The 24,798-nt window shown below is 40.1% G+C and overlaps 1 protein-coding gene across 4 annotated transcripts in view; it reads left to right on the forward strand.

The window, feature by feature from the left end:
* The first annotated feature begins 520 nt into the window (after positions 1–520).
* The window catches only part of SLC11A2 (solute carrier family 11 member 2), a 74,555-nt gene continuing 50,277 nt past the window's right edge, over positions 521–24,798 (forward strand). For 3 of the 4 annotated variants that reach the window (XR_006101848.1, XM_042448712.1, XM_042448715.1), the window contains exons 1-2: positions 521–600; positions 18,411–18,494. Coding sequence is in view for 3 of the 4 variants with exons in the window: in XM_042448712.1 (XP_042304646.1) it covers positions 18,461–18,494 (34 nt within the window). In the remaining variant the exon portion in view is untranslated. Of the gene's footprint in view, positions 601–3,086; positions 3,153–18,410; positions 18,495–24,798 lie in introns of those variants that run through there. The other variant, XM_042448713.1, reaches the window with a different exon arrangement.

Below are 24,798 nucleotides of genomic sequence, written 5' to 3' on the forward strand. Positions count from 1 at the left end.
AGCTGGCTTGGAACCTCTGGGGAGCCGAAGTCCAAAAAAACACCTGGGGGACCAAAGTTTGGGCGCCACCATCTTCAAAATTGACCTTCCTTAGTCAATAATATTCCAAGCCAGTAGTCCCCAACCTGCACCCTTTAAGGGGGAATTTTGGACTTCAACTCCCAGAATGCCAGACTATTTGGCCAACATGGCTGAGGCTTCTGGGAGCTGAAGTCCAAAGTCTTTTAAAGGGCACAGCTTGGGGACCACTGCTTTAGAGAGGTCTTGTAGCAGTCCACTGGGCCCCAAACTGTGCTCTTTAAGAGATTTTGGACTTCAGCTCCCAGAAGCCTCAGCCATGTTGGCCAATAGTTTGGAATTCTGGGAGCTGAAGTCCAAAATCCCTTAAAGAGCAGAGTTTGGTGACCACTGTTCCAAGCCCTTCCTAGCAATATGACTGCAGGATGTCGTTTTGGTGGGGCTACGCCAGGGGGCGCTGGCAGAAGCGGAGTGTGCCCCTCTTCCCCCCAAAAGCCATAGAGAGCTGGGGAAGGGGGCGGAGCCAGTGGTGACGTCACGCATGAGCTGAGGCATGGAGCTGGAGAGGCACTGCTGGCTAAGGTGAGGCAAAGGGAGTCAGTCTATTTGTGTTAATGTGTTTGGAGGGTGCTAATGTGTGGGTGCATATTACAAAGCCAGGCTGTTGAAGCGGTCAGGGATAAACTCATTAAGCTGGGGAGTAAGAGAGCCCTTTCATTTGGATGTTATCTGTGTACACGTGTCTCTGGGTGCACGTGTGAATGTGGCTGATACCCCTCTGACACGTGTACAGGGAATCCCTACCGTTCCGGGGTCTGTCATGGGGAGGAGAGGCTGGAGTTTCATGGCCTGAGTGAGAGGGGGGTGGGGAGTGTTCCCTAGTTTTCTAACTGCTGCAACCACACTGCAGAAACAATCCAGTTTGACACCACTTTTAACTGCCAAGGCTCAGTTGCTATGGAATTCTGGGAACTGTAGTTTGTTGTGGCACCAGAGAAGGCTAAATGACACAAAACTACACCTCCCCAGAATTGCCTAGCTATGAGCCAGGTCAGTTAAAGCGGTCTCAAACTAGATTATTTCTGCACTGTGTTTTGGACCTAGGGCTGCAGAAATAACCCAGTTTGACACCACTTTTAATTGCCCTGGCTCAGTGCTATGGAATTCTGGGGAAAGAGGTTTTGTGGGACATTTAGCCTTCTCTGCCAGAGAGAGCTCTGGCGCCACAAGAAACTATATATTGTAATTCCCCAGAATTCCATAGCATTGAGCCATGGCAGTCAAAGTGGTGTCAAACTGGATTATTTCTGCGGTGCGGATGCAGCAACACAGTGCAGGGAATGGTGCCTGAAAACCTGGCTTGAAAGGAGGGGCACCAACCAAGGAGAGGAAGGACTCCCTTTGCTTTCTTTCTTTCTTTCTTTCTTTCTTTCTTTCTTTCTTTCTTTCCTTCCTTCCTTCTTCCTTTTGCTCTGTGTTTTTTGGGGAAGATGTTTTCCCTTAGTGTTAGGAAGATCTTTCAATTTGCATTTCCTTCCTTGTATTGCAGTTTATCCATGTATTTTGGAGCTCACCGCCAGCCTTCATTCCCTTGAGGTTATTGGTGTCACCTTCCACCACTGGATGGAAACCTAGATCTGATCTGCCCTGCAGAAATAATGCCAGTTTGACAATGCTTTAGCTGTCACAGCTCCATGCTAGGGAATCCTGGGAATTGTAGTTGTTGTGGCACCAGAGCTCTCTGACAGAGAAGGCTAAACGGCTCACAAAACTACAAATCCCAGGGTTTTGTAGCATGGAGCCATGTTAGTTAATCAGCGTCAAACTGCATTGTTTCTGCAGTGCAAGGCTGCACCCACACTCCAGAAATAATCCGGTTTGACACCACTTTAACTGCCAGCTTCTAGTGACAGCAGAGCTCTCTGGCAGAGAAGGCCAAATAGCTCACAAAACCACAAATCCCAGAATTCCAAAGCACTGACCCATGGCAGGCAAAGTGGTGTCAAGCTGGATTATTTCTGCAGTATGGAATAGAATAGACTCTTTATTACGGTCATAGACCAGGGCTGGGGTTCCTAATTTAGAGAGAAACATTTAGGATGCATTCACATTTTAACTGCCATGGCTCAATGCTGTGGAATTCTGGGAACTGTAGTTTTGTGAGAGATTTAGCCTCCTCTGTCAGGGAGCTCCAGTGCCTCGCCAAACTACAGTTCACTGAATTCCATAGCTCTGAGCCATGGTAGTCAAAGTGGTATCAAAACGGATTATTTCTGCAGTGTGGTTGCAGCCCAGGTTAGCCCTTAAAGATGTCCAAGTGTTATGAAAAAGCAGCTGCTTCTCCTGCTGTCAAGGTGTTATTGCACAGTTGTGTCATTGCTTGGCTCTCAAGCAATGACACAACTGTGCATTTAAGAGTGGAAGGATAGTGGAGAATCACTCTTCCTGGAGTTTATCGGCCCTTTTCATTGGAACAGGAGCCTTCCTTTTCAAGTGTCTAGGAGGAAGACTGATGATATGGTTGTCTTTTTCCAGAGCAAATCTAAGAGGATAATCACAGGTGAGATCAGCGGTGGAAGGAATCCTTCTCTAAACCAAACAGAGTTGCAAGGCAGGAGGGAATGGTCCTGTTCAGTTTTTAAAAACATCATTCAGTTTTTACCCCTTTGCTCCCTCTCCTTCCCTGTCAGCGGATCTGTTCCATAGTCTTGGGTCCAAAACACACTGCAGAAGTAATCCAGTTTGAGATGGCTTTAACTGCCCTGGCTCAGTGCCAGGGAATCCTGGGAACTGTAGTTTTGTGAGACATTTAGCCTTCTCTGTCAGAAAGCTGTGGTGCCACAATAAGCTACAAGTCCCGCAATTCTCCAGCACTGAGCCAGGGCAGTTAAAGCGGTCTCAAACTGGATTATTTGTGCAGTGTGTTTTGGACCTTAGTGATTTCCCTGTCTAAATCAAAACACTTTCAAGGCAGTCTATCCCAGATTTTATGCCGTACTAGAAAGAAAGGGGGCACTCTGGGAAAAGCCAGCTGGGCTCTGGTGACTGTTTACATGTGACTTAAAGACATTTCACCACCACCACAGTTTACTTGGACTCAAGGCCAGTTGGTTTGCAGTGGGACTTATTTCCAGGTAAGTCTTTTTAAGTTTGGAAGCTAAATCTTCCCATCGGCTTAGTCTGTGAATAATTAAGCCTAGTGACTTATTTTTAAGACCCCAGGTATGCAGAACAAATAACATCTTGCTCTATAAACTAAAATCTCCATGGACAAAGGTGGTATATTTATAAATAGTGGGTGCTAGAAACAAGTGGGCAAGGGCCGATCTTTATTCAATGCCTGTGAGCTTGTCAGAGGCTTGTCGCAAAACAAGAGGTGGCCAAAACGTGGCCCTCCAGATGTTGTTGGATCTCATCCTTGGCTCTAATGGCAGAGGCTGATGGGGGTTGCAGTCCAACAACATCTGTAGGGTCACACTTTGCCAGCCCTTTATTAGCCCTGTATATTTGGGAAGCTCAGTAACAGAGAATTGTTGCTTTTTTTCCAGCTAGTGGTAGGCTGCTGCCACACTGCAGAATTAATGCAGTTTGACACTGCTTTAACTGTCATACTTCATCCTATGGAATCCTGGGATGTGTAGTTTGTTGCGGCACCAGAGCTCTCTGACTGACAAGGCTTAAATACCTCACTAAACGTCAAATCCCAGGCTTCCACACAATCGAGCCATGGCAGTGTGTTGAACTTTATTAATTTGGCAATGTAGATGGAGCTGTAGACACTGAAGGGCTTTTCCAGGCAAAACAATAATCATGGCTTCCAGGAAAGCTGTGCGGTCATGACCTTGACCAGAAAGTCAGCATCAGCGTTGCACAGCAACGTCATGCTCTATAGGCAGGCAAGGTGTTTTGAAAATTTCAAAGAAATTAGCCAGGTGTGGGTAGCTTTAGCATGTCCAGTTTGTCTGTTTTCTGCCCTGTGTTCAGCCTGGAGAAGAGATGGTTAAGAGGTGATACGATAGCCCTGTTTAAGTATTTGAATTAGGCTTGTTTTCTGCAGCTCCAGAGAATAGGACCCGGAACAATGGATTCAAACTAAAGGAAAAGAGATTCCACCTCAACATTAGGAATAACTTTCTGACAGTAAGAGCAGTTTGACAGTGGAACACACTCCCTTGGAGTGTGGTGAAGTCTCCTTCTTTGGAGGTCTTTAAACAGAGGCTGGATGGCCATCTCTTGGGGATGCTTTGATTGTGTCTCCCTGCATGGCAGAATGGGGTTGGATTGGATGGCCCCTGAGGTCTCCTGCAACTCTATGATTCTATGATTCTGAGACACTCGAAGGCTATGCAGATTATTAATAACCCCCTTCCCATGCTAAGCAGAACAAAACTAAAAGTCACCTTCCAGTTTGAAAAAAAAAATGAATGTTTTATATTAGGGTCATTGTGACCTATTTATAAGGTGAGTCACTTGTCCTGGCGCCTTCTGGGAAAGGCAGTTCACCCATTTTTGGCAGAAAAGTGGTGGTTCAGGAGAAGCGTTTGGAGTGGTCAAGGGTTGCAAAATTGCCATGGGAGGCCATATTTTAACCACTTATGGACTGTATGTAAATCTACTTTAATGCAGGAGCCCAGGTAGCCTTGTTGTTCTTTATGTCTACTAAGCACAGTGATTTTTAGAGGTGCCCATTTCAGTAATGGGGAGCAGAGATTTCACATCAGTTTTCAAAAACCTGCTGCTAAAAATCCATGATTAACATTGTAGTCTACTCCAAAGTAAGCCACATTGATGTGTGCATAGAGTAAGTCGCATTGAATGTGTGTGTGCCTTCAAGTCACCTCTTGATTTATGACAATCCCATGGATTTCATAGGGTTTTCTTAGGCAGGGACACTGAGAGGTGGTTTTTCCAGTTCCTTCCCCTGAAACATATCCATTGAATGTAGTGGGATTTAATTCCAAGGGATCCTGCAGGGGATCAGAATGTAATTTGTAAAAACAACCATAAATTCTATAAATAGCTACATTATTGACACTGATCAAACAGTCACCTTAAAAAAATTATCTTTACCTAGTAGTAACTATGTAGAAATAGCAAATAGGCCAGAAATAAATCATCCCGAGGAATAATCACATGTGCTCTGAGTCTTAGGGGAGTTTGCTGGAAGCGAGAAGAGGATAATATTCCTCACTATTGCACTCTCTCATTCTTTTTTTCTAAACTGAGTTTTAGCTGGTGGGAAGACAGAGCTTTGACATGGAACAAGATCAGTATAACTACATTCAGTAATCAAAGTATCTGAACACATAAAATAATCAGTACTGGGTAACACTTAATCCAGGATTTCTCAGCCAGGGTTTCCTGGAACCTTAGGGTTCTGTGAGAAGTTGCTTGAGGTTCAGCAAGAGATTGGGGCGTTTGTGGAAGTAGTTGTAAACATAATAGTTTTTATCCCAGGATTCCATGACTACTGAAAATTCTTTTAATTTTTATTTATTGAATGAAAATTTTCGTTATTGTGTGTCTTCAAGTCATTTTCAACTTATGGCAACCCTAAGGCAAACCTGCCATGGGGTTTTCTTGGCAAGATTTGTTCGAGGAGATTTGCCATTGACTTCCCCTGAGGTGGCTGAGAGTATGTGACTTGCCCAAGATCACCCAGTGGGTTTCATGGCTAAGCAGGAAATCGAACCCTAGTCTCCAGAATCATGGTCCAACACTCAAGCCACTACTCCATGCTGGCTTTCTTAATGAAAATTATTTTATGAGAATTATTTCAAGAGTTCTTCTGGAGTAAAAAGGTTGAGAAAGGCTGACTTAGGGATGAAGCAGATGGGCTGCAATTGGCCCGGGACCTTAGCGAATGGACAGCCCGCATTCAAAGCGGGACACCACCCTGGTACCAGAACTGGCAGCCAGCAGGAGCGGATTAAATCTGCTCTTGGAAGAGTCTGCTCTTCCCACAGCTTCTGGCAACTTAGGAAGCGTACATCATCTAAACAAAACTGTGTGTGGTGTTTAGTATTGTAAAAAGTGTTATCCAATGTTGCTGAAGTTTTACATATTTAGATTGCTCGTTATATGTTTATACTGATCTTAATCTATATACAAATATATACTTTTCTGCTGGAAATTTACTTGGGTAATAAATTTAGTATATTGGTTTGTGTGTTAGCTGTAGAAAAAGTATGTCCTAGTCTGTTGTGATTTGATATGTTTCCTGCCATAACTTTTGACAGTTAAGACAATCCAAACTAAAATAAAATGTATGATTTATGATATGTAATTAAAACTACAAAAAGACAAAGATGTAACATAATTATGTACATGTTCAAGAGAACATTGAAGTATACAAGTTTCATGCTTAAAAACATGTTATTACAAGTTGAATATTCCTTATTCAAAAAGCTTGGGACAAGAAGTATTTTGGAGTTGGGATCTTTTTTGGATTTTGGAATACAGTACCTGTACTGTATTTACAAGGCTGGAGAGAGACACGAGGCTGGATCTGTGGGATGGCAGGAATGCAAATGTATTGCTTAGCCTGAATAAAAATGGGTAAGGCTGAAGCCAGTGATGTATGAGGCCAGAGTAAAAAGTAAGTTTTTGTCTTACTCCTTTCCCCTTTCTCTATGGCTGGAATCCTTTTGGTGGCATAATGCCCTGGCTATACCTGCTTACTTATTTTTGGGGCGTTGTGAAAGTGTCCTCTACCATTTTGCACAACATCCCTACCCAATGTGTGCAACAGGAGCTGATTGGTATATTGGTGCTGCTCACTGTTCTTGGCCACCAACTGAGTGCAGGTCCCCTGGTGTGTTGCTACCTTTGGACAGCTATGGAAGAACGAGCAATCTGTGCATGAGAGGACAGAGCTGCCCCAATGAGTTCCCCCTCTAAGCTTTTGTTGCCAACTAATGGAGGTAATAGGAAGCAAATATCAGCTTCCATCCTCTCCCAGACAACAGTGTATGTACGCTAATGGAAGCATGCACTCCTTTTCTCTCTTTTTCTCACAATCATTTCTCTCTCTTTTCTCTCGGCCTCTTTCCACATGCTCTCTTCTTTCTTTTCTCTCTCTGCTTCCCTTTCCCCTCCTCTCCCATGCCCTTGTTATCTCTCTTTCTCTCCCTCACCCCCAGCATCAGGACTGAACTGATAATTTTTGTTGGGCATTTCAATGGAGATCAGGCTGAGGGCCATAAATTGTGTGGCCCTGCCTTATAAGCTGTTTTTGCATCATTCTAAGCAGCATCCAGCATTACTAAGGGTTCAGTAAAAAGAAATACTTTTTCATTCCAAAGGCATAAGGTTCCCTTGAAGCTCTCTTGTGAGTTAATTTTACCAGTCATATTCTGTGACTGCAACATCTTATTTTCCTGTATATATTCACCCTTTCTACCAACTTAGCTTCTTGAATTAGGCCATATTTTTAAAACTAGTTTAGCATTAAATGAACACAACCCAAACTTCAGCATTTAAACAAACAAACAAAGAAGAACAATATTGTAGTCAACATGCTGGGGTAGCTGTGTTGGCCATTTAACAAATACAAACCAAAATCCATCAGTATACCTTTTTTGGTTGGCCAATAAAAAACATCACTAATGGATTTTTATTAATACTGTAGCCAGTCCTCTAAACACTCTTTAAGTATGGGCAAAGTTTTTTTTAGCTTGAGAAATCAAAGTGGGCCCTGGACAAATTGATTTAAAAATGGGTTAGGAGTTCCAGAGATGAAGTAATCTCAGATGAAACCCTGAACTCAGCTTCTGCTGAAAGCCTTTGTGGCTGGGCAAGCTCAGATAGGATGGTGCTGAGATAGCACAAATGTTGGTCTCTGTAGATCAGAACTAACATTTGAATTTAAAAGGCAAGGTTGATTGTCAGCTTTCTGTGAGCGTGTTAAGCCAAAACATAGGTACCTATACAAGTTTCTATAAGAATTAATAAAACCTTTCAGCCCAAAGGCCAGATTCCAGTTTGGGAGATGTCTTGAGGGGGCATATTCCAGCAATCAGTAGGGCCTAAAGAAGTAAAGTTTACAGAAATGTTGAAGTCAGGGAAAAGGGCTGTGGAGTCAGTATGCCAGACCCTTTACTCTGTTTCTCTACTACCTGATTCCTCCTTGGAATCACAGCATTTCTTTTCATCTGGGTCCTGTGTCATATATTGTCCCATAAAATGTTTTTCATTGTAAATTATAGTGAAATGCTCAAATACAACTGATTTCATTGGACTTTTCTTTGACACTGTGAGTTTAAATGTAAATCAAAATTACAAATAGTTTTTTCCTGGAAAATGAAAAAAAAAAGATAAAATTATATATCTACCAGATGTTGTGATAATATAAGTTTTTATGTTGAAGTCAAAGTCAAACTCAGTACACTTCTGCTGACTTCAAATAAAATTGCTTCTAACTCTACAAGTGTAGGGCCACAGCCTCGGGTGGGGAAACCCCTTTTTATGGGTTTTCAGGGAGAAAAATTAACTTGTTCAGAAAAAATATATATGCAGTATTTGCACCCTTAGCTTGCTAGGACTGGTAGGGATGCCATAGTACTTCAACACCCTCACCTCAAAAACCCCTAATATTTTAATAACAACTTAATATTTCTCCACATATGAATTCTTTGGCTTAATGTGGAGCAACAGTGCCCTTTTCTCTGTCTCAGCCACAAAGTCTGAATCAGCAGTGGAGCATCTTGTAGGGCGGCCACGAAGTGCTACTTCCCTCGTGAAGACAACAACATGGGTGGGAGGGGGGAGGATTTTGTATAAAAAAATGACCCCAAGTAGAAAAAGATAAATAGGTCTACTTTTACCTTTATTTCATCAGTCTTGTCCCTTAGAAATTTTGATTTATGGGCCCGTACAGACAGGCCAAAATAAAGCTGCTTCGGGTCACTTTGGAGGTATGCTGTTTAAATGACACACACATCTTAAGAGGACAGAAGCTGCGCCAAAGCTGCACTCCACTACTTAGGACTGGAGTGTGGCTTTGGCATGGCTTCTGGCCTTTTAGGATGCATGCATCATTTAAATAGCATACCTCCAAAGTGACTCAGAGCAGCTTTATTTTGGCTTATCTGTATGGGCTCTTATAGTGCATCTTTTATAATAGTGTGGAAATATAAGGCCCAATTTTTTCCTTCTGTCAATGCAGAATAAATAGTAATATGTTAGTCTGTTACAGTCTTGTTCTTGTTTGGTGTTGCAGTTTTCTCTGCCTGACCCATATCTGTTTGCTGCTTTCCTTATATTTCTGTCTGTCCTGTTTCCTTTCCTAGTTTGCATACCGTCTGAAATATTACTGAAATGTAGTGAATATCAAAAATGGTATTCTGGAAATTATTTCATATGTCAATAGTTATATTCTCTGCACATAGCAAGATGTGCCAAGGGGGCAGGAAGGTGTGGCAGAAGTAATGTTTGGGTAGTAGGCAAGAAGGTAGCTTGAGCCAGCTCTGTTCAGGCAGCTTCTTCTCAGAAATAGTTTCCAGTAATTTCTGGCTTGCAATTTGAAATGGCTTTATTAACCTTCAGTCTCTCCTCTTAGAAATTATTATTAGATTTATTATTATTATTATTAGATTTATTTGTATCCCCCTCTTTTCCCAGAACTGGGACTCAGAGCAGCTCATAATATTAAAAAACAACAGTACAATGTGAAGTCGAAGGCTTTCATGGCCGGCATCCATAGTTTTTTGTGGAATATTTGGGCTATGTGGCCATATTCTAGAAAAAATTCTTCCTGAAGTTTTGCCAGCATCTGTGGCTGGCATCTTTAGAGAATGCTTGCCTGGAAAAGACACTCTCTTTGTAAAGACTAAAAAGTATTACTGACTGTTAGATCTACATAAAATAGTAACACCTTTTGGTCTTTATCAATTAGACTAAATTTTATCATTTAGATGTATAAGTTCCTTCTGTTTTGCTTAGAGGTAAAAAAAACCCTAAGAAATTGGTTAAGGTGAAGTGTCCCCCATGTTTCTAGTTTATGTTTGAGTTACCTATGATATTAGAGCACCAAGTATCTTAGTTAATTAACTGGAGAAGAAAAGAGTGTGTTAGGCTATAAAAAGCACATCATAATTGTGATTTCGGCATAACCTTTTGTCAGAGCAAATTCTAGTCATAGTTACAGTAGGACCATGTATTGTGTGAGTTTGTAGAACATGGGTTCACTAACATGCATTGGAAAAAAATATGTTCTCACTAGAAATTTTCTAGGTCCTCCAGCACAATTCTGTGGTAAACTGCCTCCAGAAGTTCACCATATTTTTAAAATCTAATTATCAGGGAATAAGTCATGCTGGGGAACCTAGAAAATGCCTAGAGAAGTGTTCTCTCTAGGAATCTCTTAGTCCTTCAGCATGACTCTTAGGTCAACATCCAGCAATAGTATACCGTAGAATTGTGCTGGAGGACCTAAAAATGGCTAGAAAGGACATTTTGTCAATCATTAACAAAACAGGATTCCATTTTTTATGCAGAATCATATGTGAAGTATCCTGGAATGGATCTCTTGCATAATATATGTGCTGCTTGTAATATATTTGATCTTTTATTATCTATTTATTTATTGTACCGTATTTATACCCCACACTTCAGCCACAAAAGCTCTCAGAGCTGCTTACTTACATGTGGTTTTCCCTGATAATTAGATTAAGAAAATATGGTGTTTTAGCTCTTCTCCTTAACACTGCTTTCTGTTGATGTTGACAGTTGAGTTTAGTTAATGTTCAGTTTAATTAAGAAGTCAGTAGAGGGTATACATTGCATGACTTTTAATGTATATAAAATATGACTAAAATCTAGCTGTACATCACTTACCCATATTGTCACAGTTTGTGGCCTGTTACAGACAACCAAAATAAAGCTGCTTCGAGTCACAGTGGAGGTATGGTGTTTCAATTATGCACGCGTCCTAAGAGTCCAGAAGTCGCACCAAAGCCACGCTCCAGTCCTTAGGGCTGGAATGTGGCTTTGGTGAGACTTCTGGACTCTTAGGACACGTGCATCATTGAAACACCATACCACCACGGTGTCTCGAAGCAGCTTTATTTTGGCTGTCTGTAACAGGCCTGTATGTGCCAGTCCTCATTAGAATGGCCTCTGTAAAGTTGCAATATGTGCTTCGGTGTGTAATCTAAAGAAGGGGATAGTTAGTTCCACTGAATAAATCCTATTGAAGTCAATAGAGCATGCAACTTATGGTGGTGGCGGCGGCAAGGACTACACTATTGGTGTCTTACAGATATTACTGGGATTGCCATCCCAGTATCAATCCTGTCTGAGATGTTGCAGATTGCAGTGAGAGTACCAGACTTGAAGGATCCCCCCCCACACACACACATACAGTTTCATAAGAGAAATAGTTTGACATGTCATCAGGGCCAGCTGTAGGTATTTTGCCACCCTAGGCGAGAAATACTTTGGCACCCCCTGTTGCCCCTCATAATTATTTTCACCCCTTGATTTCCACTGTTTCGTTTGTTAAAGCTAAACATGACATAAAAGTTAGGTTCCAATCTCTTATCATAATACTGAGAATTAGTCAAAAAAACCAATTAAAAACTGTACCACGGACACAGGGGACGCACATTTATGTTTTGGCCATTGTACAGACAAACTATCATATGGTAGCTTGCTTTTATGTCACTTGCTGTAATGAGTTTTCATTTTAATATTGTTTAATTATGCAAAAAATTATATCAAAAAAGCCTCCGTGCCACCCCTAAATTTTGCCACTCTATGCGGCTGTCTAATTTGTCTATATGGATGAGCCAGCCCTGCATGTCATTGCTCAGTCTCATTCCAGTCTGTAAATCAACTTAAACATTTAAACTTTTGTTTATCTCACTTCAGGTGTTATCTCACTTCAAAATCAGCTTGGGAATACAATCCAAACAAAAGCAAACTGTCTGTACTCACATAAAACAAGCTTTGTAGCTAGTCATACTGTTTGGATGACTTTCTTATTGTTTGCTCATTGTCTGCTACACCATAAATATATACTTGTTAGTTGTCAATGGTAGTTAGTGCTTGGGAATGGGGTCATAACAGTGTTGCAGAGCACAGAATTTTGCATGCAGAAAGTCTTTGGTTCAGCCTCCTTGTGTCTCCAATTAAAAGCATTCTGCACAGTAGGGGTATGAAAGGCTTCTATGGAGAGCCAATGTCTATCAGTCAGCAGTACCAGGTTAGGCAGACTCATAGTCTGAGTCAAAATAAATTAGCTTCATAAACTGATACAGTTTCTGAGATGGTGCCCAGGAGCAACCTCTTGGCCACGCCACTTCACCTGGCTTGCTGACACAACCAAAAAACAGAAATAACTCATTTAAAGGGCAGTAAACTTTAGGTAGGTTTACTTCCCATAACTTGCCGCTCCTTTAATTGTACCCAGCTTTATAGAGCAATGTCTAAGAGCAGAAAATACCATTTTGCCAGCAAGATGTGCAAGTTGGCACGTCCAAGAGAGTGCTGTTAGTGCCCATGTTTGCTAGGACATTGAGCAATGTGTGCAAACAACACCCTCTAGGACATGTATCCACTTTTCCCCATATTGTGACAAAAGCACCAGCGTCTTGGAATGTCTCTTGGCAGTGGCTACTCTGAAAGGAAATATAGGTACAGTGGTGGGATAGTCTAGTGAAATTGTATGCTGGGAGTTTTGAGAATTAGAAATAAAGCTGCCAGTGTCGAAGTAAAGCTGCCAGCTGCCATATAAACTTACATTGTGGCTACATCTAGGATACTGTGCACAGTTCTTTTTGCTTTATCCCCAAAATAATATCGTAGAGTAGGAAAAGCTTCAGAATGGAGCAATCGATGATCAGAGAGGTTGGAGCAACTCCTTTACTTTTTTAAATGGCTACAATGATTAATTCTCTTTTTTGTGAAGTGGGGGAGGCAAATAAATTAGAACATGATGAATAAGAGTTTTACAAAGTTGTATGCATGGTGCCCCACCAATGACACCGCCTTTCCATGATAGTGGGATTGCATGCTCCTGTGAGGCAAGCAGCTATGCTGACAGCAGCAATGCTGCTGGTAGTGTCTACCATATCAGACAGGCTTTTGCTGATGAGCCAAACTAAATGGGCCAAACAGCTACTGAGCAGCAACATTAGTGAAGGAGTGACACTGGCAAAAGATCTCTCAGGAGCAACAGCAATGGCATCATAGCTAAAAGGATGTCCAGCTGTTGATGTGCTCAGAGGTGAAAGGAAAGTCTGAAGCAGCACAACACGTATTATAGGAACATGGAATGTGAAAAGCATGAATCAGGGGAAGCTAGACATAATAAAATAATAAATAGGGTATATAAACATAGCAATACTTGGAGTAAGTGAGCTAAAGTAGACAGGAATGGGACATTTTGTGTCTGATAATTGCAGTGTTTTACTCAGGAAATGAAAATCTACACAGAAATGGGATGGCATTAATAGTGAGGAGAGATGTAGCAAAAGGAGTCAAAGGATATCATGCAAGTCTGACCAAATCATATCAGTAAGACTTCAGGGAAAACTCTTCCATATTACCAATTACAGCAATACAATTGGTCCTCCTTATCAATGGATTCTTTAGCCACAGATTCAAGTATTCGTGGCTTGAAAATATTTTTTAAAAGTGTAAATTCCATATACCAAACCTTGATTTTGCCATTTTATAGAAGGGAAAACCATTTTACTATGCCATTGTATTTAATGGGACTTGGGTATCCACAGTTTTTGTTATCCATGGTGGGTCCTAGAAACAAACCCAAGAGGATAACAAGGGCCCACTGTAGTTATTTGTCAACATAGATAAAAGTATCTCCAAATTCAGAGGTTGTATGCTTCTGAATGCCAGGGTAATGATGGCAGGGGAAGAACTCTTCCATGACTTCCTGGGCTTCCAGGAAACAGAAAGGCTCTGCTCAAGGTCCTTTTGCACTATCCGATTACTGTATATGCTATGATTACACTTTAACCACCTGGCTATATCCTATGGAATCCTGGGATTTGCAGTGTACTGAGGGACAGTGAATGGAGTTTAAAAACCTGCTAAGATTATAGTTTAGCAACCTGCTTTTACCAGAATGAGACAGTTCTTGTGGAATGATTCCCTTGCCACTTTTAGAGCCAAGTGTGGCCAAGTCTCTATGTTTGGAGGCTTTTAAACAGAAGATGGATGACCATCAGCCAGGAGTGCATTGATTGTATCTACCGGCATAGCAGGGGCTGGACTGGATGGTTCTCGTAGTCTCTTCCAATTCTGTAATTTTGAAAAGACGTACATTAAATTGGAGTATAAACTTATATTTTTAAAATATTTTTTTTAATTTAGCTATGTTCCTATTAGTTTTGCTTGATGCCTCCTTGCTAACCCATGATTAGTTTCCCCCCCACCATCATATATAATCTGTTTTTACTTGTATAAAGGAAAAGCACTATTGGGAATGGTTTAAATTTGACTCCTGCTATCCCCCTCTGTTTTCAGCACTGATATAAGAAATTGCACAGATATTCAGAATGAAATTCACCTTGACTAGAGCCAGCACGTGTTGAACAATGACTCTGGAGACCAGGGTTCGATTCCCAGCTTGGCCATGAAACCCACTGGGTGACTTGGGCAAGTCACATGCTCTCAGCCTCAGGGAAAGTCAGTGGCAAACCTCCTCTGAACAATCTTGCCAAGAAAACTACATGAGCCTTAGGCTTGCCATAAGTTGGAAACTATTTAAAGGCACACAACACAAACAGTTGCTCTTTTGATTTCAGTAAGGCTTTGTAGGGCTGGACCCCTTGCCTGTCCTCCTCACATGATTGCTATTCCTTGCTCCTAATAAAACCAAAATGGTTTGGATCCTGAAAACTGCAGGCCATGTTTTTACATTTTTCTCCATGTTTAATCACTGAGTTTTGCCTTGCCTAGAGCAGAATTTGAATTCCTGAAAAATGGATGTGTCACAGAATGTGCCTGATTAGTACACACTGTCCATGTTGGAGAACGGTTTTACAAAACAAGTAAATGTTTTTCTGTCACATTAATGTAATTGGGCAATATAATTTTAAAAGAAAGGGATCTGCCTGTAAAGGAGGTGATTTGAGTTTCCCATGAACTCTCCTTATCTAAAGCATGCACACTTGCCTAGCCCCATAGAGCGAACAGTAAACTTTTACCAAAGAAAGAGTTGGCACAACTTAGTAACCTCCACCAGAGTCTTGAGATGTGCAGAGTTCAGTGTTTATTGGGAAGGAAGAGTTCCTTCGGCTTCAGGAAAGTTTAAGGGATTATTCACACTGTGAAAATAATCCAGGTCAAATCTTTTGTGCATCCTGAATCCACCTGATTCAGTTGGGGGGGTTGCCACCACCCCCATTTAATTCAGGATAATTGATATCAGGGGTTTCCCTGAGTTTTTAAAAAAGACCTACATCATCAGGAGTGTGAATAACCGATCTGAATAGGCCTGGGATAAAACACTGCATACTGAGAAAGGGATTCTGAATGCATTAACACATCATGGACTCCATATTTATTTGAATACTTGCATGGGTGAGCAACCAAACTCGCAGAATGTGGATCGATGCGGATCCATAGTGTGAATAACAAACCTGGAATGAGTGAGATGATTTATGCTAAAAAACAGCGAATGTATGACCCATAAGTGGGAGGAAGCTATTTTAGGAACATCTTTTTTTTTATTAGATAAAAAACAAAAACATTTACAACTACTTGTACATTGGAGAGAAAAATGAGATATCACAAAGACAGAAGACCAAAAACAAAACAAATAAAAAACCCATAAACACTTCTCTATATAAATAAATACAACAACACATTTAAAAGAGACTTCCCTTCCTTTACTGTGAATATAATATTGTTAAATATTTGACTTTCCTATTTTAACTTTTTAATATATTTTAATACATCTATTTTATTATAACCAATCTATCTTTATCATTATTCTTGGGTTCTTAAATTCATTCATAATTATCATGCCCCTATTCTTATATCAACTGTAGAACATTCATATTTTTTAATTTCGTTTCCCACAGAGACCACCTGAGGATAAATTTCTAATTCTCAAAAGCAATTAAACTTTTCTCTTCCCTTTCTTTAGAAAGATAATTTATAACTGCAACCAATCTTTCTTATAGCAATTGATGTTTCCTTCTCTCATTAAGATTGTTAATTTTATCCATCTCCAATATTTCATAAATTTTAGTAATCCATTCTTTTATTGTGGGTTCTTCCTTGTTTTTCCATTTTTTAGCCAATCCCGATTTTGCGGCCGACATTAAATAAAATAGATCTTTCCTGCTTTATGTTCTAATTCTTTGTTAGTCATCCCCAGAAGGAATAGCAATGGTTCCAAATCAATCCTGGTGTTTATGATTTTTTCCCCATTTCCTTGTGTATATCAGACCAAAATTTCCTTGCACATTTACATTCCCATCACATGTGCATCATGGTACCTACTTTTTGTAGGCAATTTCAATTTTAGGAACATCTTAAAGGAGCTAAAAAGTCATTAGCACTTATAGCTGGAGATAAGAAGCAACAAGGAAAATTGGCAATTTTAGGATTTCCCCCTCCCCCAGACATTTTTCAATTTCTTCAATGAAAAACTCGGAAATTCTAGGGAATGTCACAAGATACTTTTTCTTTTAGTTAGTTGTGGTTTTTTTGGTATGTTTTTCATATATATATATATATATATATATATATATATATATATATATATGAGTTTACTGATTAAAAATATGCAATATAAATTGATGTAAATTTATAGCATTGGGGAAGCTATATATTTATAGCATTGTACACATACAAAACGTTAGAATTAGCTTCAGTTTTGTTGCTGACCAGCTTAATGCCACATCTCAGCTGTAAAACAATAATAATGCTTTCTGTTGTTGACTATAAGATTTGTGGTTTACGTTTTTAGTATTTATTTTTCTCTGTATTTGAGAAGGTAAAATGTGAGATATGTATCTGTAGGGTACTGCAGATTGTTATGTGTGCACTTGCTCTCTTCATTCTCTCTTTCCACCACCAGACTGTACTCACAGTTTTGCATTTACTCAGGCATTTATATTTTTGAGGCTGTAGTCCTGTGTGTGCTTACATGAAAGTAGCTGTCACTAAACCAAGTGGATTTTTAAAGAAATGTGCATAGAATTGTCCTGTAAATTTCATAACTATACCAAATGGTAGCTTTACATGTAGTTACAAATTACACATTTTATATTGTTCAGCTGTTTGGTAAGTTTCAGTTGGACAAGAAAGCAGGTATTGCATGTTTTAAAAAAAACCTGAATTTTCTCCAGCTATAGCTTCAGAATTTGTAGAAATCGTAAAAATGTCTATATAGCAGAGACCACAGCTAGATAACTGCAGTCATGGAAACCTGCACTTATAGGTCTAACCGAGTATTGATGACGTATTCATGCAGATTGGAGTGAGCAAGATGTGAGTGCTTGAAACTCAGGAACTTGCTTGATAACCCTTGCTTGATAAACCTTAGCCCTCCATGGTTTTTCGGGTGTGCAATAAATATATGCGTGCCACATGGGAGGAGGGGTACATGCTAGCCCCATCCCATCCATCTTTGTATTCTTCATGTGAAAATGATGTGTCTGAAGAGGAGAGCCTGCTCTGAATGCAGGACAGAATGCAGAAAAAATTGCTCATGTAGAGATTCGCTTCACTTTTGCTTGAGAAAAGCAAAAATGGAGGGAGCCAGAGTTAATGCATGTGGAGTAAACATGATTACCAGATGCCTGAAGAGAGTACTAAGGAATGAAGCAGTTGAGACAAGCTACAAAGTGTAAAGTAGGGCAGAAATGAGAAATTACCTGCTTTGTGGGCCTCTTGATGTACTCTGCCATGTTAATCTTGGTGTTCTGCTTTTTGTATGGATTGGGTGGTGGGGAAGGCTTGTGGAATGACAGGTCCATCTAATAAGGATTTCATTGACGAGATGTTGCCTTTCATGGCACATTTCTTATGCTATGCTCCTGGTGGGTGATGCCTTGTTTAGTGCTTTAAGTCACTCAACATACCCTGCATATTCCAACATCCCTTCTCTTTCAGGTTTGTATCAAACATCTCCCTGTGCATCAGCAACCTCCATCTTGATGAATGCAGCTTAGCAAGAGACATGTGCTGTACACAGTCTGGCCATATGATTCTATATTTCATCTATCCCTGTTTCTTTCACGGTCATATATCTAAATTTTCTATTGTATCTGCTTTCTCCAGGCCTGATTTCCCAAGGAGAGGGGAAGAAGATCAATAAGAGTTCAAAAAATGTACACACAGTTCCTGCCTATGGCAGCTTCTTGTGTAATCTTGGCCTAATTGTGAATTTAATTTCTTTGCTCTTTTTGCAGTTAATGTGACTCCTTCTAAAGATCATAATTCAGGAGAGAAGGTTCCTGCCATGACACCTGGGAAGGAGCAGGAAGCATTATATGGTAAATCAATAAGACAGTTTGGTTAAGACTAACATTGGAAGAACTGAAGGTCACCTGCTGCAACTAAACCTCATCAGCTTAAGTCTCTTATAGGCAACTAATTGTGCAATTTGAAGAGTTTTTCTATATGTTTTTTGTCTGTCACATTGTAAACCACCCAGCAGTGTTCCACATGATAATTTTTATGACCTCCCAAGATTACATTATCACCATCTTCCAGCCATTGTAATGAACACTTTCAGTTTGTTTTGAATTGCTTTAAATGGCCTATACTGCTGGAAACCATAACCTACTTTATGTTCTCTGTGCTTTCTCAGAATTTCTCTCAGCATTTCATTTGTTTAATCTTCCCTAACACAAGATGGGAGTTGGAGATAATTTTTGTGTTAGGCAAGTATAGATCTTCTTTGACCTGATAGCAAAGACTTAACAGTAGTTTGGCTTTAACGGACTCACATTAGGTATGACTATGTTTAAATAATCTCTTCCGCAGCTATTTCAGCCCCCACCCTTCTGAAAGAGAAATCATTTTACCAAATACCTTTCACAAGATGAAGACTGTAACTTAAGTTGTCATTGTGATTTTTTGCCTTGTTCCATAGTAAAATTAAACCTAATATCTTTTGGACTGATCTTGTTCAGTGTTGTCTGCAGTGGGGTTGGTAGCATCTGCTGCTCTGGGGGCTGCACATGCCTTGCACCAGACCTGGGACAGCTGAATCCTCCCCTTGCCCCCACTTTCCGCTCACCATTGCACTGGGACTCCTAAGGAATAAACACCAGCACTCTGTCCACCTCTGCTCTGCACTGATTAGCAGTGGTTCTCTGCTGCTGGTCTTTTCCCTCCTAGGAATGAACATTGAATTTTACAAAGTCTCTGCTCTGCCTCTGAGCTACAACTCCTTTCCTCAATGGTTTCTTGTAGCACCTTTGAAGCTGGTACCCTGAACTTTCATAGACTTAAGCCTACTTCCTTAGATGCAGTCAGGAAGTAGGATATTGCCTAAAATCAAGGTGAGTAGATGACCATATGAATGGTGACTTAATCCCCTAGTGACCCTGAAACTGTACTTGTCACCTCATCTACATAACCACAAGTTTGCATTTCTATTGCTATTATCACACACAGCCTGTTTATATAAGTCTGTCTCTGGACCATCCACTCCATGTATCTGAGGAAGCAGACTCAAGTAAATAAAAGCTGATTCCTCTAGCTTCTCTCTTTCAGTTGATTTCAAAGATGGTACACGATCCCTTTGCATACTGATTTTCCAGACTAATGCAGCTTTGTCTTTGAATTTCCTCAGTGGGTTCAGGGTTCAGCCTCTGTGTTCTAGGAGAGTATATGTTGTGCAGTATTGTCCACCTTTATCTTTGTCTTGTAGGTGGAAGTTGTTTTCACAACTGCATATGTTTTTTTTCTTGATGACTAACAGAGAATGAATGCTATCCTAGCCATCACTCCCAACCACCATGGCTCTTCTTTATGGTGGAGAAATGACTTCTAAATGATTTCAGGATTTAGATGGATTTCTTCCCAATTGAAATTGTATTTAAGCTCAGTCTTCTTAATATGTTTTGACACAACCACATGGAATAGTTCCTACCTGTTATTAGCATATAACTGTTCTTAACATACACCTGTCAAGGGAGTTGGCAATTAAGTCTGAACTTGAAGCCCTTCCATCTTTCCTTGGGTGAAAAGCATAATATTTTCCTTGATTATCACATTTTTTCTGTTTGTATGCAAGAGATCAACTTCCTTATTTGTCAAGGTACCTTTGTGGTTTCTTTGGCATGAGAAGAAAACTGAAACAAATTCTCAATTCAGAATCTTTATCTGAACGTTTATCTGCTTCTGCAAGTGTCTTCTTACTTAGAATGAAAGAGTTAAAATCTGTCAAGGGAGTTGAGAGTTAAAAGTGAGTACCATATTTTAAACTTACTGGCATTGGCTTAATTTCTTCTACTTCCTCAAGCGTCTTCCTTAGAAGTTTCTCTATCAAAATATGGTGTGTAGTTATATGTGAATGAATCATGAATGTTGCATCTCAGTGTTAACCACTCAAGCAGCAGAAACCGGCTGGTGGAAAAGAAGGAAAGTGGTGAATGATTTTCAAAACCATGTAGGCCTCTAATAGCCTATGCTAGAACATTTAATGGAAGTGGCTTCCTTCTTTAGGGGAACAGCAGAGATTCCTTTACTACCCCTGTTCCACTCCCAGACAATCTCCTTCCTTGCTTTCCAAAAGGGAAGTCTACAGTCCCTGGGATGCTCTCCTAGGGACCAAAGGATTGTACCATAACATTACAGTCATGTATACAAACTGGCTTCTCAGTAAGCTCTGTTGAGCTGAATTGGCCTTACTTCTGACTAACAATGCAGCTAGGATCACACTGCTAAAAGCAGAATTTGCTTCAAGAGCATTCTTAATGTGATGATAATAATGGTAAATGGTGACTAATACAAGTTATTTTTGTTCTAAATTAATGGATTAAAATGACTCCACAACACTCTCAGCAGCAAAAACATTGCAACAGTGGCCTTTGGTATCTGGCAGTCAGGAAATTTGCCTTGGGTTGCAGAGTACAGGAAGCAAGATGTACGAAAGACCGACACTGCACCATGACTTATAGGTGTATAGATCAGTGCACCTCAAGCTATCTGACATTGGGGGACCAACACTTACTTCCCTCATGTGCCAGGGACCGCTGTCATATTTGTGCCCGTTGGCTACAGTTTTTTTTTCTTTCCTGGAAACTTGCCATAAGATGGCTTATGGACTTCCACTGTGAGTATCACTGCTCTAGATCGAGCTCATCGTTGAGATAGATGATATTGCAAAACTCTTAAGAGAGCAACATCTGGATATCTAGAAAAGTTGACAATAATAAACTGTGAGGAAATCTGCTAACCAGCTTGTCTAATACTGCTCTGTCTAAATCAAGAGCAACTTTAGTGGGTACAGTGACCAGTTCCTCCTGCCCAGAGACTTACTATGGCTGTATCTCTCCATCAGAAGTAGACGTCAACTTCCAGGGGGTTGTTGCGGTATCCCCCCCCTTCAAAAATTGCTTGAATTTGAATTGGGTGTATATGGGGGAGCATACATTCCTTGTTTTAAAATTCAATCACACATCTTGTATACTTCTGGGAGCATGATTCTCATTTTAAGAAGGGAGGAAAGAAATGCAGTGTAGGTGTGAAGTGAGGGGCACTAAGATATTCAGAGCAACATGCGGCCCACAGATCATCTGTTCCCTACTCTTTATGTAAAGTAAAGCATTTGTTGGCTAATGTAATGGTTGTTGATGATGAAAGAATTGGAATATTTGCAGTGGCTGCATCAAAGCCAAAAAAGATTTATTTATTATCATTTATTTATTTTATTTCTATGCCGCCTTTAAGGGACCCAAGGCGGCTCACAAGATAAAAACACATTAAAACATTTTTTTAAAAGACAATTAAAATAACCCAATTAAAACACTACAAAGTTAAAATTGAAACATACAAAAGTTAACAAACATAATCTAAAACAGCAACCCCCCCCAATAAAATTTGATTGCAGCTAATGCAGTAAATTCTAATGATAATATTTTTATATACATTATTTATTTAAGGCTTCTTCCAGAACACATCAACCGATGACTTTTTCTCTCTCAGCCTCTTTTTGTTTTAATGACTTCTATTATGGTGGCCAGAAGATCTATGCTTGTTTAACATGCTGGGGTTAGCTGGTTAGGCAGGCTTATCTGCTCTCCCTTTTTCTCTGTTTTGCTCAGCAACCAATTCTGGAGGAAGCTGCTGCTTATCTTGCCTGTTGTAAGCAGGCACACATGACCTAGTAGAGTAGAATCCCATCACTTCCTAGCTCAAGCTTTATTGCATTCTTTACTGCAGGCACAGTGCTGCAACCTGACACCAAAAGTCTATTATTTTCCAGCCCCCCCCCCCCCCATCCCCCCAATGTGAACACTGCAGTTAAAAAAAATCTTCCAGGTAGAAAAAGAATGGGGAGGAATAGAAGCCTGTGCACACATAAAAAGTCTTTATAGCATGGACACCTCACTCTCAGAGGCTTTGTTAACTGCGGTGTGCCTGTATGTGGTTAAACAATAGACCATGTCGATTAAATCTTAAACCATCTGAGGTCATATGCTTCTTTTCCCCACCAAAACCTCAATCTTTACCATGTCATTAATTCAAGACACTCTCTTGTGCTCTGTATGAAGTTTTACAGTGCTCTATAGTGTTCTAAACTAACATTTTTTGGTTCTCTTTCGCATGCATAGAATCCACTGGTGGAATGATTCACAGGCATAAAGGAGCTTGACTAATAGTCTTCTCTATCTCCTAGTGTTTTTACTAACACCACATGATGTTTTTTCCATCAATTATTCATGTTGCAGAAGATATGCTAATTATGCTAGTTGTAGATTTTTTTAAAATTCTGAGCAATTTTAAATGGTTAACTGCTTGTCTGTTAAACTTTGCAGTTTACATTACACATGAAAGCTTAAGGCATGCCATCTTCCAATGAATGGCTTTGTTAGCACAGTATGTTAAATCATGGCTTATGTTAGCCATGGTTTGATTCTTTAGCCATAGCATTCCATATATAAGCAAACAAAATGTGGCTTGTCTTCTTCATTTCTGACCCATTTCTCTCCTGCCTTTTTGTCAGCTCCTTTTTTTCCTTCAGAGTGGAGAAAACTGGTCAAGGACAAGCCACGATTCTGCATTCAAACATAACAGCTAGCTGTGGTTTAAATAAATCAGACTTTATAATCTGTCAACAAACTATGGTTTCTAATTGTGCCTGGCTAACAGTCCATTTTTTATTTGCAGTGGTGCTGACACAGCAACAAGGCAGAATTCGGCAAACCAAAAAACTTGACTATTATTATTATTATTATTATTGTTGTTGTTGTTGTTGTTGTTGTTCATTTTATAGCGCTGTACATAGAAATGATAAAATCAATAAAAATGAAACCTGCCAACGGTGTACAATCTACAAAATAAGTATAAAACAATAGGTAATAATATAAATTGGTTAAAATAAGCAAGTGTTCATTATATCTGAACCTAGCCTCTCTAAATTTAATAAAAACATCTAACAACCAGTTCTTCTACCAACAACTTTAATTACCCTCTGGTACTTTAATGTCTTATCCCTTTTTTTTCTTTTCTTTAGATTGAGATTTTTATCAATGGCCTTGATTTTATAATAACTGGCACACAGTTCCCACTGTACCTCTGAGCAATGAATCCCATGAGTAATGAATCGCCAGCACCTTTCTTTTCTTCTTGTTGCATTTGATGGTTAGGTTGGCTCCTTCTCTGGCATGCAGTGTTTCTTGCTGCTGTTCTCTTTGCTCCTCTTCACCACCATTATCCTCAGGAAGATGTAGGAAGCAGTTGCTTAGTTGGACCAGTTCCAGATCCATGCACAGTCTGCTCCTGACAGTGACTGTCTTCCAGGGTACTACCTCACTATTACAGCCATCTTCATTTTCATTGGCAGTTTCTTCCTGTTGGTTTTGTAGGATCAATTCTCCATCTGTTCTACCCGGAAGGCCCTCATGTTCTCTGATAAGTTGAAGAGTTTCAACATGTAGCTGCTGTGCATTGGCCTTCTAAGAGGGTCACTAGTCTGCACTTGTTGCAAGCGTAGTCAGTGAGTTTTTCTAGCAAGAAAACAAATACGGTACACACATTGTAGCAAATAATGAGAGGTCCTTCTTCCTCTGTCCCTTCAGTTGTTGTTTATCCACCCCTTTCAGTCAGTAATACCTTGTTACTGATGCAACCACACATACTGCAGAGTGTGGAGCACTGGTCCTCAGAACTGAGCTCCAAAGACTGAGGAGGCAGTTCTATAGAACTAATGGCTGACCGTTGAGCCCCCAAGCAAGTTAGTGACTGGTTTCACTTATGGAAATAATGGTTTGGTGGAAGATTCCATAATTCCTTGCTTAGTTGAGAGACAAAAGAAAACATGCTAGAAGAGCATACTGGGCTCACCACCTCCTTAGACCATGTGTTCAGGCCAAAGACAAACGAAAGCCCTCACACAAACCTTCAAACATCAGAGTCAAGAGGGTTTAGAGTGGCTGCCTTTTTCCAAACATTCAATGAGCCATGTTTCCTTACTATAGTATCATTCTGGAAAATACTGCACAGATTGTGTTTTTGGTAGCTGTTTAAGAGGAAAATATTCAGAGTTCTTCCATCAGGAAAAAGGTGGTAGTTCTGAAAACTGAGGAGAGTCAGAATTATGTTCTGTATCTTAAACATAGCCAT

This window comes from Sceloporus undulatus, chromosome 2 (genome assembly GCF_019175285.1).
Source record: "Sceloporus undulatus isolate JIND9_A2432 ecotype Alabama chromosome 2, SceUnd_v1.1, whole genome shotgun sequence".
Classification (NCBI taxonomy): Eukaryota; Metazoa; Chordata; class Lepidosauria; order Squamata; family Phrynosomatidae; genus Sceloporus; species Sceloporus undulatus.